This window comes from Rattus norvegicus, chromosome 9, assembly GCF_021556685.1.
Source record: "Rattus norvegicus strain SHRSP/BbbUtx chromosome 9, alternate assembly SHRSP_T2T, whole genome shotgun sequence".
NCBI classification, from domain to species: domain Eukaryota; kingdom Metazoa; phylum Chordata; class Mammalia; order Rodentia; family Muridae; genus Rattus; species Rattus norvegicus.
The window spans coordinates 37,987,898-38,003,027 of record NC_141542.1 but is presented as its reverse complement, the minus strand read 5'-3'; the positions used below and the strand labels follow the sequence as shown (position 1 = coordinate 38,003,027).

The following is a 15,130-nucleotide window of genomic DNA, read 5'->3' as shown; positions in this document are numbered from 1 at the left end:
AGGCAGGAGGATCCCAGGTTTGAAGCTAGTCCGGCCTACAACGTATGACTTTGTCTCAGAAAGAACAAAACAATTGGAGAAACTTGACAGATATGATAAAATTAAAGATCTTGAAATGTGGAGATTATGTTAAGTTTTCTAGGCAGAACCCATTTATTACAGTGGTGCTTATAAGCAGGCTACAGGAGAGAAGCTGGTCGAATAGGTAAGATAATAACAGGAATGAATGTGAGTGATGTGTTTAAATATGAACAAAAAACTGTACAAAACCTTGGGAAGCTGTAAAATCCATGCAGCTAGATTTACTTCTCAGAATTTCTAAAATGAAGCAACACTGACAACACTGACTTTATCTCGGTAGGATTACTTTCTGAATTCTGATTTTTAAAACCACAAGATAAAAACTTTGCATTCTCAGAGTTGGGCTATAGCTTTTGCCTTGAATGTTTAAGGACCTAGGTTCAATCCCCATGGCTGAAAAAGAATACTGTGTTCCCACTGTGTGATAGAAAGAGAATTTAGGGGGAAAAAGGCTGAATTGTTTTGCTTGTTTACAGACTTTAAATGTTGCTTGCCTCCCTCATCTTCTGTTACAAGATCTTCTGTCCCATCTTGTCACCTGGATGTCACAGGCATCAATGTCTGCTAGCTTTGGCTTTTGTAGCAGGGGCAGCAGTGTGCGTGTGTGTATGTATGTGTGTGTGTGTGTGTGTGTGTGTGTGTGTGTGTGTGTGTGTGGTCTGCAGTAGCTTTAGACATCACCCCTTGCACAACATCCAGCTTTAGCATTGTTATACCATAAGCCAGAAAGGTACCTTGGAAGCCCCGCCCGTGATATATTCTTTATACTATATCTTTCACTAGTTGAACTTGGGGTCTGAGGAATAACTTAGTCTTTTAGGTGGCAACCATGAGGTACCTAAAGGCTGCAAGCCTCAAAGTCCTTCCATGATAGGATTAAGGTGGGTATCGTGGCCAGTGCCTTAGACAACTTAAAGGGTGATTATCTTTTCAGAGACATGTTGAATATTGGAGAAAGTAAATTATAAGTTTGACTTTGATGTCCTGTAGGGCATATGTGACCTGGAATATGTCAAAAGAGTTTAGCTGGTTGGATTACATTTGTGATCTTTTGCTCCCATGCCATATCTCTTCACTTTGATAAAGAACCTTCTTCCTCAGACTATGAATCCACTCAGTCATCTTTTAGAAATTTTAACAGAAGCCAACCAGATTTCACCTTCTCTTTCTAAAACCTGTTCTCCATGTCTGTTCCTCCAATCAAGACTATTCTTTTATAAATAAGCAGTAAAGAGAACATAACTGAAGAAATTGGAAAGCCTTCTTCTTCTAAGTTTACCTAATAGAAGATGCCACATCAGAAAGCAGCATTAGCAGGAGTTCCACATCCTGCCTGGACTCTACCCAGCACAGTTCCTCTAACTCTGAGTGCTTTCCCTTCTTGTCTTTCTAGCCTTTAACTTAGAACTGTTTTGAAGATGGTAGATGCAGAAGTAAAATACAGGAAACTGGTCAAGAAGCCGAAAGATAAGGAACAGAATCAGTCCTCAGGCTGTGCTTGGAGAAGAGCATGCAGGAGGGAAGGGGTATTCACAGGTTAATGTACAGTGTTAGAAGTAGAAAAGAAGATCTGAATGAGAAGCCAGTCTGCAGGTGGCTGAACCTGAACACACTCATGCGCATCTGCAGGAGAAGGCATAGTCTTTGATCAAAAAGATAAAATATCTGATTGCATAGATGAGGTCACAAACCACAGGAGAAGAAAAGAATCAGGGTGGTGGCATTTACTTCTACATAGCAGTCCACACCAAAGCCATATTGTGATAAATAATTTTCTAGTGAAAATGCAAAATTTTAAAGGAAAGATATGTACAGGATCAGAGTACCAGTACATGGTCAAGAAAGGTAATGAAATAACTTACAACCTTTTTATGACACAGTAATGCATTTCTTTCTTGATCCTTTTCACATTCATAGGTTAACAAGTCTGTGTGCTTTTGCATAACTCTAGTTGATATTTATCTGTGTATTTTTATCGTAGGAGTTAGTATTAGGGAAATGAAGCAGTTCACTTTATGTTTGTCTTCTCGGTGACAGACCAACAAGGGACAAAAGGAGGCATCAGTATTGTACTATGGGGAAGATACATATAGAAATTAGGGGACACAGCTTGCGTATAATTGAGAACAACACTACTAGTTGGTCATTTTTGTCTATTTCTATTATGATGGAGCATAATTCTATCAAGTGATTATCTATCAATCATCTTCTATCATCAATCTATCATCTGTATCTATCTATCATCTATCTATCTATCTATCTATCTATCTATCTATCTATCTATCTATCTATCTATCATCTGTATCTATCTGTCATCTATCCTCTGTCATCTTTCTTTCTATCATCTGTTACCTAGTTATCTTCTTTTTCCCTTCCTTCCCTCCCTCCTTCCTTCTTTCATTCTTTCTCTCCCTCTTCTCCATCTCTTTTTTGAAAAGTCTTGTGAGTTTTTCACTTGGAATAAATATTTAAGTCCTGTAAAACAAACAGAGCACAATTAGTGAGTTTTAAGTGTGTTAACCCACAAAGATTATTTCTTTTCTTCCTATACCCATTTGGTAAAAACTGGTTCTCTGGAACTGCATAATTACAGATGAATGGCAGTGAATTGCTTGCACAATAATTGGTAGGAAGTACAATTATGAGAGGTCATCAGTGGGAGTAAATGAATAGTTGGTTGCTTAACAGGCCAACATTGAAAGCCCAATGTGGTTAAACATTGTATTGGATTACAGGCTTTGTCATTTAAGCATATTTATAAATCTCTAATCCTTCTAAGCTGTATTTTATATAATCTTTGATTTGTGGTATAGTACAGGAGCTGCCCAATGTGGGTTTTAAGAGTGAAGAAAACAGTGCACATTTGAAGTGTGGGGTGCCAGTCAGCCTGTTACCTTGCACACAAATAACTTTTGTGTATGATTCTGTTAAGAGGCCGAGAATTGTGTTGCCTCTCCAATTCTTTGGTCCTGGCTTTAAAAGTCCCATGTTGAAAATTCAGAGTTGATTATCTCATTACTATGTGAATCATGTCCCAGGTGAATGTTGGTTTTCTATCTGTATAATATGTTAACACATACAAGAATGGTAAAAGAAACATCACAACATTCATGCATTCAGGATATGACATGGGGAGGTCAAATTTACCTGTTGAATAAACACATATTATTTAGTGCTGACAAGTATGATAGTAGCCATAGGTTTCCAGCTGAATCAGCTTCCTCAGGCCTCCTTGAATCTGCTCAGCTTATAGACATTTCAATAGTAACAACTAAAATTGTATTGCCTGACCCCTTCAGCTCTTAGAACATAAAGGCTTTTCCACACACTCCCATCTTCTAGATGGATGTACTCATGCTAAACTGCATGTAGGTTGGCAAATTTGTCTACTGTGCTCAGCACAAGGCATTTTTAATGCCAGTTTCTACTTGCTTTTACTTTCTTTGCCATTGTTTCCCATTCAGGAAGGTAGGATGTACCGTCTCCTCCCCAACCCTGTTATCATTAGCTACCCTGAGAATACTGAACATAAGGACACCCTGTCCAAGAGTGTAGGCTTCCATTTTTTCCAGCTGGTCAAACCTGTTTAATGCATAGTAAAGCTTAGATATTCCCTTTTCATAAAGTCAAGTCCAATCTAATTGAATGTTTGAAGTACTTGCTTCCCCATCTCTTATTATATACTGCATAATATTCATGCATATTGAGCACCTATAAGGTACCAGACACCGTGTGTGGTGTTGTTATAGTGAACAAAATAGGTATTGCTTTTGCTGCTGCTCAGTAGGTGAGGCAGACAGGTAATTGCAGTACTAGAAGCCAAGTTGCAGTTGGGTCAAGTGTGAGACAGGAGACAGGTAAGGTGCTATGACAAATTGCAACACAGATTTAGACTATCCAGGCAATCCTGGAGGCTTGCTTTATGGCCCGAAATAATTGCTCTAAAGAATGCAGCATGCTGTCTTAGGAGAATCTCAGAGAGAAGAACATCAGATATAAAACGCCTCTGAGAGCCTTGTCATGTTCATCCTCAGGTGTGTGTACTTCAGGTAGGAAAGGACCAAGATATGACACACCCTATGACATCACCATATTCCTTGCTTTCTTTATGCATTCTTATCATCTCATACAAAACAACTCAAATAAATGCTCACCCACTGCTCAGTTTTTCTTGTGCAGACTTTTGTTTGTTTTTTTCTTCTTTCTTTCCTTTTATTGGATATTTCCTTCATTTACATTTCAAACGTTATCTCCTTTCCTTGTTTCCCCTCTGAAAGCACCCCCATCCCATTCCCCAATCCCTTGACTCCATGAGGGTACTCTCCTACCCACCCACCCACTCCCTCCTGCCTCCCAGCCCTGGTATTCACCTCCACTGGGGCATTGAATCTTCACAGGACCAAGGGCCTTCCCTCCCATTGATGCCCTACAAGGCCCATCCTCATATGCAGCTGGAGCCATGGGTTGCTCCATGTGTACTCTTTGGTTGGTGGTTTAGTCCCTCGGAGCTCTGGGGTGTCTGATTGGTTGATATTATTGTTCTTCCTATAGGGTTGCAAATTCTCTCAGATACCTCAGTCCTTTCTCTTAATTCCTCCGTTGGGGACCCCGTTCTCAGTCCAGTGGTTGGCTGCAAGCATCCACCTCTGTATTTATCAGACTCTGGCAGAGTCTCTCAGAAAATAGCTATATTAGACTTCCATTAGCATGCACCTCTTGGCATCCCCAATGGTGACTGGGTTTGGTGACTGCATTTGGCATGACTTAAACCCCAGATACATTCACTGATTGTTCCAGTCAAATGCTCTATGTCATTCTTTCAAGTAGGTTGGAAGAGGTAAAGAACAGCAGGCAATTGAAGTGTTTGATGAAGTCCCATGGGAAAGTTAGGCAGTCATCTACTTTAGAAGGAGTGCTAGGAAGCTTGCAGGGTATGAACCTGACAGAGGGCTGGAGGCAGGAATGATGACAGTAGATGGACACAGGCTAAGAAACCAACTTGGGATAGAGACATTCTTATGAAGTCAGAATCTATGGAGTAGTAGAGTCTATTTGGGGAGAATTGGAGAATTAAAATAATTTAGGCCTTTGTTACTGGGGTCCCAAGAGAGAAATTACAGGTAAGCCAACAGAGACTGGGTTTAAACAATTCGCCAAAATATTTTTTTAAAGCATATGATAAGATGTGGTTAGCATAAAAACCATTTGCAGAAGGTCTAGCTTAGTTGATTCTTATAATTCTCTTGGCATCTTGAGTGTCAGTGATTATAGCTCACAAAAAGGTCAATATCCTCTATAGATTGAAGTAGGAGGGCAGAACTCAGAGCCTCCAGATTTTATATCTTAGCCATACACAGAGAGAATGATACTTTTGCAAAGAAAATAAATAAGTTATGAAATGATTTTGCTTCATTGAAAGATGGTAAATATTTGAAAGGACATGAGCTTATGCTAATAGTTAAAAGTCCCCAAGTTTCGTGAAATTCTTAGGGAAATGGATGGAACTGGAAAATATCATCCCCAGTGAGGTAGTCCAATCACCAAAGAACACACATGGTTTGCACTCACTGATAAGTGTATATTAGCCCAAAAGCTTGGAATACTTGAGATACAATCTACAGATCACATGAAGCCCAGGAAGTTGGAAGCACAAAAAGTGGATGCTTCAGTCCTTCTTAGAAGAGAGAACAAATTATTCACAGGAGGAAATGCAGAGACAAAGTGTGGAACAGAGACTGAGGGAAAGGTCATCCAGAGATGGCCCCACCTGGTGATCCATCCCATACATAGTCACCAAAACCAGACAATCTTGTGGATGCCAAGAAGTGCTTGGTGACAGGAGCCTGATATAGTTGTCTCCTAAGAGGCTCTGCTGGAGCCTGAGGAATACAGAGTCAGATGCTCTTAAGCAATCACTGGACTGAAAATGGAGGAGTCAGAAAAAGCACTTAAGGAGCCGAAGGGGTTTTTAACTCCATAGGAAGAACAACAATATCAACCAACCAGACCCTAGAGCTCCCAGGGACTAAACCACCAACCAACCAGTACACTGGAGACACCCATGGCTCCAGCCATATATGTAGCACAGGAATGAGAGGAGAGGTCCTTGGCCCTGTGGAGGCTCAATGTCTCAGTGTAGGGGAATGCCAGGGCTGGGAGATGGGAGGGACTGGGTGGGTTGGTGAACACTGCCATAGAGGCAGGGGGAGGGAGGAAAGGATTGGTGGAATTGCAGAGCAGAAATCTGGAAAGGGAAAAACATTTTAAATATAAGTAAAGAAAATGCGCAATTAGAAAAAAGTCCCCCAGTTTCTTTGTTTATTTATAAGAATGAGCAGCTGACTAATATGCTTCTTGTCTTCACTTTTGATTCTTTTTGATACAAGGAAACAGTCATCTTTAATATACAGGCAGCTCTATCTTTTATACACACTCTTCACTACTGTATAGCATAGATGTATTTTTTTTATGTAGCTAATCAAGAACAGGTTAGAGAAATTCACACATATGTATATACAAATAAATAAACTTTATTTCATTTTATCATTCCCAAGGGTTAAGATGTACAAACAAGGAATAAAATTAAAATTATTTTCTTTGGGGATGATTTATGTCTTAATTTCCACCTGCCCTATAATTAGAAATTTTGAACTCCGTAAATGTTTCTTAAGATAAAATTATTGCCTTGGTAAACTTCAGAAATTACATCATTAACCCAAAGACCTTTCTCAGCCTAGAACAACATGGTTGGTACAAGTATCTGTGCGCACACAGACAAATAAATAAAGAGGAAAGTTTAAAATAATTTGAAAATGATTTATGGCCGGCCACCCCTGCAGTTAGGAATTCAAGTATTATTACTTTACTTCAGTGCGGCAGGGGAGGACAGCAACTTGCTGTGGGCTAAAGGTAAATTATGATCTATTGCAAAGGAGGAAGGAGATGTTCTGAGGAGAAAGGGAAGGAGTTGGGAGTAAGCAATGTGTTCTCTGAACTATCGCTTCAGATAATGCCTTTAAAAATTTGCCTTGACCTCTGCCAGAAAATACCAGAGCAAATGGTGGAGCAAATGACGTTCTTAAATCTTTGATAGTTAAGGGCATATGTGCTTGGGTCGGGACGGTGATAAGGGTGTGCCAGAGTACAGTGCCCACTGAGATACAAGGAGTCACAAGTGTCCCTTCTTCAATGGCTTGATAATCTCATCCCAGATGAACCCAGCTTTAGTTCAAAGTTATCAATTAACACCCAAAGTCTTAGGGTGACTATTCTTTTTTTTATGTGTAGTATGCTTGATTGTTCTTTTTAAATTTTTATCGGATATTTTATGATTTACATTTCAAATGTTCTCTCTTTTTCCCCCTCTTCCACCCCCCATCCTCCTCCCCCTGCTTCTGTGAAGACACTCCCACCCCCACCTATTCTAAAGTAATCTTTTCGTCTGCTTACAGTTAAACTTTTCATGTTGTCATTGAATGATAGACCCTGATCCCAGTTGTTTGGGACCCATACGAGGCACAGGGGATAGAGCAGAGACTGAGGGAATGGTCAACCAATAACAGGCTCAACTTGAGAGACCCAACCCATGGGCAAGCACCAGTTCCTGACACTGTTAAGGATACTCTGTTATGCTTACAGACAGGAGCATGCTGTCCTCTGAGAGGCTCCGCCTAGTAGCTCACTCAGACAGGTACAGACACCCACAGCTAAACAGTGGATGGAGCTTGGGGACCCTTATGTAAAAATAGGATTGCAGACCCTGAAGGTGAAAGGAACTCCACACGAAGACCAACAGAGTCAACTAACCTGGACCCTCGGGGCTGTCAGAGACTGAACTGCCAACTAGGGAACATACATGGACTGGACCTAGACTTCCCCATACATATGTAGCAGATGTGCAGCCAGTACTTTTTATGCAGCAAGATCTGACCTGGATACTTCATTAACTAACATCTCATGAAATTGCCTTAAGCCATATGCGGGACGTTCACCTACTTCTACTTCTCCATGTAACAGAAAACTGAAGCCCACCTATGCATATTTCCTCTATGTCAAAAGTGGCTCACATGTACATTTTGTCTTGTGGCAGTGCCTGTATTTTTTTTTTTTTGGTTCTTATTTTCAGAGCTGGGGACTGAACCCAGGGCCTTGCGCTTCCTAGGTAAGCGCTCTACCACTGAGCTAAATCCCCAGCCCCAGTGCCTGTATTTTTTAATCTCACTATGTTGTCCTTGACTGGTGGTACAAGCACCTTTTATAAAATCATATCCTTACTAGCAATCAAAGTATCTGAACAAGTTTTCTCTTGGTTGCTTTAGGTTCTGTTCCAGAAGTTACTTTTACCTATCTTCGAGCAGCTGCATGTGCAGGAGACACCGTGTTGGCTCTGGAAGAGGCCGTGGCTTGGCACCCTGGGGATGAGGCTGTCATTAGCAGTGGAGCGACTGTAGAAGGTGCTGAAGCAACAGAAGAGGTGGTTGTTGTAGAAACTGTCCACGATGCGGACCTCCATCTCAGGAACCCCCTGAGGTACTCAGATCTCAGCTTGGATAGGTTTACACAGAGGAGGAGGAGGTTTTATGTGAATTGGACATTGATCTCTTCATGAGATACCTTAGCATTAAATAATGCTGGACATTATGCTGAAGAAGAAAATAATAAAATAAAGCATGAACGGAGTTGAGGATCTCTTAAATGTTTTCTCTAGTGGGACCCTAGAATTTCTGTCTTCGCAAGTGGTCAGTGAGTAGTTTCTAGTGCTATGCATGTTGTATCTTCCAGACATATGTATGGACCATTTTTGGGTATTTGAGTCCCTAAAAACATAGATTCACCCAAAGAAGAATCTATCTACTATTTCGAATGAGATGTGTAGTGATGTTCTCAAGTGCATCTTACTCTCTTATTTTTTTTTTCAGATACTCCTACAACTTCACAGAAAACTGGGTAACTGGAGTGAATCATATTTTGAAGGCTACAGTGGCTCTTCTCAGCAGGAACATTATTGTCCAAGGAAATCTCACTCTCGAGAGGGTAAAGCTTCTTGATTCATGCCAGGAGGCCGGTGCTGCTGAAGGTAGAAATACAATTCGATGCAAAACCCAAAGAGTGAATGTGCACGTTCTCCTTGCCTATCAGTATGTCACAGAGCTGTGGTTGGCTTTTTTCATTAAAAGTTTTGAGTGTCCATATTTTTCTGTAATTTTCAGACTCCTCTTGGCAGCTTGTCACTTTGTCCTTTTCCCAACTTCCAAGTAAAAGAAACAGACGAAAGGCAAAGGAAATAATTTAATTCTTTGTTCTGGGAAAACTTGTGTCAATGAACTTAAACCTTGAGAGTTGGAATGCTGTAATGATTTCTTTAATTCCAGGCTTCTCCTACAATCCCCGAGAAGGGCCATAATTCTAGAATCCTAAGCTTGAGCAGTTCATTCTTATTGATTAGATTTGGGGGAGAGGGTTGTTTTCTGAGCGACCTTCTGCATTCTCTGGGTAAAGGAGTGGAAGAGTTCATTCATCTTCTGGTAGAATAGCAGGCACTGAATCACACTGATGTGCCTATTAAACATCTATTTCAGGGATGGTTAGTTTGGGAGGTTATGTTTTGGTTTCCCAGGTTGTAGATTATGAGGGCTTTCACATGCTGGGAAGATATCATTTGTCAACTTTGGTCCAGGATGGTGTGGGTGTCAAGGATGACTTCCAGGCATGAGCTCTGGATGGATGATTGGGCTTTTACTGCAATGGGAAGAGGGAAAGGTTTGGGGGTAGGAGGATGGTGGTGAACAGGAGTTTAATTTTATATATGTTGAAACTGAGAAGGCAGGCCAGCGATCTAGTGGACATGTCTGACAGTGTCTGGATCCTTATAGAAATATCAAGGGTAGAGTTAAAGATTTCAGAGATACGTACATTGAGGCGTTGTGACATAAGGGGTTGTTAGTAGTACAGAATGATCATAACCTCAATCGCTTTCACTCAAGGTCATCAACTGACTAATATGTAATTTGCTAAAAGAAAAAAAGTTTGGATAAAAGCGGGTTAGGGTTGATTTACATCCAACTTCACATTTCTACCAAATTGGGATCATAATTGTATCAAAGCATATAAATACACAGCATTTCTTCATTTATTGCCTATAGGTCAATTATTTGAAGGACTAGACTTACCTTGTAATTCAGCAGTGAGTGACATTTTTTTAACAATTGCTACCTCTTTTGTTCATTACTGTGCTGTTGAAGTTAACCTGAGTGTCTCAATATGGATGGCCATGCGGATGTGCTGGTTAGTGCTGTCAGTGTGACAGATCCTGCAGTCTCCTGGGAAGAAGTGGCCTCATTTGAAGACCTGTCAGTGTTAGCTTGATCATTGGTCATATCTGTGAGAGACTTTCTTGATTGAAAATTGATGTGAGAAAACTTAGCCCACTGTGGGCAGTGCAATCCCTAGGTAGATGAGTCTGGGCTGTATAAGAAAACTATCTGAGTATGAGTCATCTTCTGAGTATGGGTCTGTGTTAGAGTGCCTCCCCCGGACTTTCCTTAATGATGGATTGTATCCAGGAAATGTAAAATGAAATAATCCTTTTGCTCCCTTAAATGACTTTTATCATGGCAAACAGGAGAAAGCAAATTAGAACAATAAGTATATACAAATTAGTCACCTTTGATTATTCTGAGTGTGGACTCAGAAGGAATATGGCTGGTACTAACTCAATTCTGAAGACAGCTTCTCCATTTTGGGACTATTTCCCCATTATTAAGTTTCACAGGGCAGCAGAAAGTAATCGGAGTGCTGTTCTCTTAACAGTGTAGCAATTATACATTAGACATAGTCCTCCCCCAACCCCCCTTGGTAGGAAGATAGCTGAGCAAGCAGATTGGCAAAGATTCTCAGTAACTTGTCTGGAATCCTCTACCATTCCCCTGGAGATACTTTTCCTATATCCCCAAATACACAACAGTGTAGTCAAGAGGAAATACCATGGGGCACTCCAAGACTAGAAGGGGCTACTAGCATTCAATGCTCACAACTTTCCACCAAAGTATCTATATGAAAGAGCCGTTTCCTCACACCTTCCCACAGGGTATCTTCTGTACTGAAATCCCCACCAGTTTACCTGGGCTTGGGGCTTGTCATCTGTCCCCTTCTGATAGGAATTCAGGTGATAGTTTGTGTGGGGGAGGCATTTCTGGAAACAAGAGAGCAAGGGTCAGTATCATGTCCTAGAAATTTGATCCGTTTAAAGAATCTATAGAGAGGAATCTATAACAATGAAATGATGATTGGATGGTTTGTCCTTTATACACAACAGAGCCTTGTAATCAGAGATTGGTCTAGAAGTGTGCTCTAAGTCCCTCTCCCCCCGGACATCATTGTGTGTTTCAGGAAACCTGAAGCATTGTTTATATTCTAAGAGTGAGAAGATGCTGGGAGCCAGGAATCTGGGGGCCAGAGTTATCATTCAGTCCTTCCCAGAGGAACCCAGCTTGGTCAAGCTGAAGGGAGTGCAGTTCCGAGACCTGGGACAAGCCTTCCATAAGCATCTAAGCTCACTCACCCTGGTGGGAGCTATGAGAGGTAGGGGGAGCAGGCATTGGCCTCACCAGCTTTCCTTTTCTTTGCTGATGATTATGGATTGTGATACGTGGGACTGGAGAAATGAGAGATGGATACATGTTTACAGGTTAGATGCTTTTCCTACTTTACTATCCAAGTCAATCCCATATGGAGGTGACTAAAGTCGATGCTACACTTGCAAGAGCAACTTGGGCACACAAGACTTAGTAACCATTTGTGTACATAGTGTGTTCTGATGGGGAGATGTTTTGATAGAGTTTCAGGGTTGGGGAAAACCCCACAGTAGACAGTGTTTCTGAAAGATGCAATTGTTAAAGGGTTAATTTATTGGTGTTCTTTAAAAAAATCGAATCAGAATCTAGAGATTTTCAGGTTAATAGTCAAAAGCCCCAAAGGAACAGAAATAAAATTTACGAGACAGAAAATTTTATTTTGGGTTCTGCTTTAAAAAAAATCATGAGTGTTTTATTGTTCTTTAATTTTTGAAAAAACACTTAAAATTTCCAACAGTCACTGAGAAGAAAAAGTATGCACAACTTCAACTGGTATTTCAAAGGGAAATGATTTATCTTTGTTACTTTTTCCATTATCTATGAAACACATTCAGTGTTAACTATCAGCCAATATTTTAACTATGGCTTTGTTTTAATTGTACATGACTTAAGACCTAGTTATTTCAGTGATTTATCTTAGAAAGATACTATATAAATTACATAGTTCTCATATGATAAAAGTCTTAATAGGGTTATAAAGTTAACTAATATGTCCTGACTGACAGACTACTTTTCATTTTTATTCAAATTTATTAATTGTGCTAACGAATGGGTTTCTTTATGACATCTCATTCATGCATATAATATACTTTATCTTCCATCCCGTATCATCATATTCTAACCTATGTTACCCCTTCTATTTTCATGTGTTATCTTGACACAGACTATAAAACAATTTATTTTAAAACAGGCAAAAGCATGTATGTAACTAGAAACTTAAAAGAGGAACAACTGTCCATAGTAAAACTAGGTTTATTTTGTAAAGAAACCTATGCTATGGATGATAAATTTAAAATTTTGTTTAAAAATAAGAAAAAAGAACTGTGAGATTCAGAACTTAGTTCATAGAAATGTCCTATTTCTGTGCATACAGCAGAATATACTTTTGTTTTAGTTTCAACATTACATATAAAAATGGGGTTCTGTTTTATATGCACACACACAAACATATTCACACACACACACATATGGTCTTCTGAAGAAGTGTAAGAGTGAGCAACAAATATACCATTTGCCTCAATAAATGATGGCATTCACTGTATAACAGTCAGAAGCATTCAGACAGTGTCACACGGACAAATCCACAGGACCTAATGGAGTCAATGCTTTATTTGCAGCTCTTTTTTTCCCCAAGTGTGCCACATTGACCACCAAGATTAGTCATGATCATCAGCCAATGAGAGTGTGGGTCAATGCTGGCCTCATATTCATAATTTGAACTATTGTCAGAGTCCAACATTGCCTGAGAACCAGTTCATGACAATACAGAGGAAGTTGCCTCAATGATGTTGCACTGAACCAACTTTTAACAAAGTAATTACTCTGCCTCAGTAGCTCATCTCTGTATCTACCCCAAATATTGACCCGTGTCCTGGGCCCATCAACAAATAAATGTTGCCTATTGGCTATATTTGTGCAGCACAGGATAGCATTTCTGTCAATCAGGACCCATCCCACTGTGGGTGGTAATGTGCCTGGGCATGGGCTGTACGAAAAAGCTAGCAGAGCAGGAGCCAATGGGAGAGCGAGCGAGTAAACAGCTTTCCTCAGTGGCTTCAGTTTCAGATTTTTGCCTTGGATTGCTCAATGCTAGACTGCAAACTATAAGGTGGGGTAAATCCTCCCACCTCCAAATTCCTTGTGGACATAGTGTTTACCAACAATAGAAACTAAACTAGAACAGCTGAAAGTTATAAACATTGATTTATTTATAGCCCAAGAAATAAGTCACAACTTTGTATATAGGTATAGTTTTTAAAAATCCAGATTAAATCATACCAGCCCTTTTACCTCTGCTCTACCATACTGTGTCAAAGACACTGAATAGGTAGAAGTCTTGGCAGCCATATGGTTTTATCGCTTGGCCCTACTTTCTCTTAGACGGATAAACACTTCCTAGCATCTGTGTCTTAAATTTCAACCAGTTTAATCTTTATGATCTAGTGGCTTTAGTTGCTGAATTTCTTGATTTGTTTGCTTCATTTTTTTTCAAATGACTAAGTTTCCATTTTGTGTGGAAAATATATTTTGGCGATGGTATATCTTGTTTGAATGCGGTCAAAAGAATCAGAGGAGACTCTAAGGTGTGAATAAAATGTTCACATTACTCTTTCCTACTCAGGTTCTTATCTCCACAGCTGTTCAATGTGGGGCTCCTTCAGCAGAGGCCTCAGCATACACAGGACCTGGGGTCTGAAGGTGGAAAATAATATATTCTATAAGATTGTAGGTCATGCCCTACTGGTGGGTAAGTAAATTTGCTTGGTTAATGTATACATCCTTGAGTAGGATAGGCAGTGTCTCATAAATCATTCTCTCAAATTGTTGAATTTTAAATGTATAAAATCTTTGGTTTTTTCCTTTCTGAGTATCATCATTTAATAAGACCTAGCTTAAAATTCCCAAATTTACATTTATTCACCACAGAGTGACTTACTAAACTGTATCAGCAGGAAATGAATCATTTAAAAGTTGAAGTCAGGTTACTAACTGTCTAACGGGAGGTATTTAAAATTCACTGCTGTAATCTCCCATAATTCTTAGCCCATGCATGGTCTCAGATGCTTGGGCTTGGAATATGTTGGTTAAAGGTTTAAAAATCGAATTTTTCCATGTCAGTGCCTTGGTGGTGGGCTGAGGGTGGAGTTTCAGAACTAGCCATTTGCTCACTAGTTTCTACTTTTGCCCCTTTGGGTTCAGGACCAGACAGTAGAATTAGCCTTAGACAACTAGAAGTCTCAGTTATGTCACTCCTAGATTACAATCCAAAAGTTTTAGCTGGGCTAAGGATAGTCTGTCAGTGATTTTCACACCAGCTGATTTCTGTAAATTTATCTTGATCTGTTTCATTTCTTTCTCTGAACTGTCATGATACAGAAGCTACTTAGTTCATTCTTTCCAAAGTCCATGCTTTCTTGTGCCTCGTGGATTTCGCACAAGTCTTCTCTGTCTGTTCACGATGGTCAACTCACCTGAAACATTCTGTCTCCCCACACTTTTAGGTTAGCATTTCTCAACTTAAAATTAGGTGTCACACTTTTGGCCATCCGATTCATTTTGTTTTACCAGCAGATTTGGGGAGACACTGTCGTCTTTGCATTTGTTTTGATAGCTCATTGCAGGCCAGTCGGCTGAAAGAAATGAATCAATAAGCAGTCTCTGGCTAGGTCAGAATAGAAAAGGTAAACCTGCTGAAA

General features: G+C 40.0%; 1 protein-coding gene across 1 annotated transcript in view; it reads left to right on the top strand.

Moving 5' to 3' along the window:
* The window catches only part of Pkhd1 (PKHD1 ciliary IPT domain containing fibrocystin/polyductin), a 490,001-nt gene that overhangs the window by 199,724 nt on the left and 275,147 nt on the right, over positions 1-15,130 (top strand). Inside the window, exons 38-41 of the mRNA XM_087568149.1 lie at positions 8,400-8,610; positions 9,000-9,157; positions 11,470-11,661; positions 14,056-14,181. Of these exons, the coding sequence (XP_087424275.1) occupies positions 8,400-8,610; positions 9,000-9,157; positions 11,470-11,661; positions 14,056-14,181 (687 nt within the window). The remainder of the gene's footprint in view (positions 1-8,399; positions 8,611-8,999; positions 9,158-11,469; positions 11,662-14,055; positions 14,182-15,130) is intronic.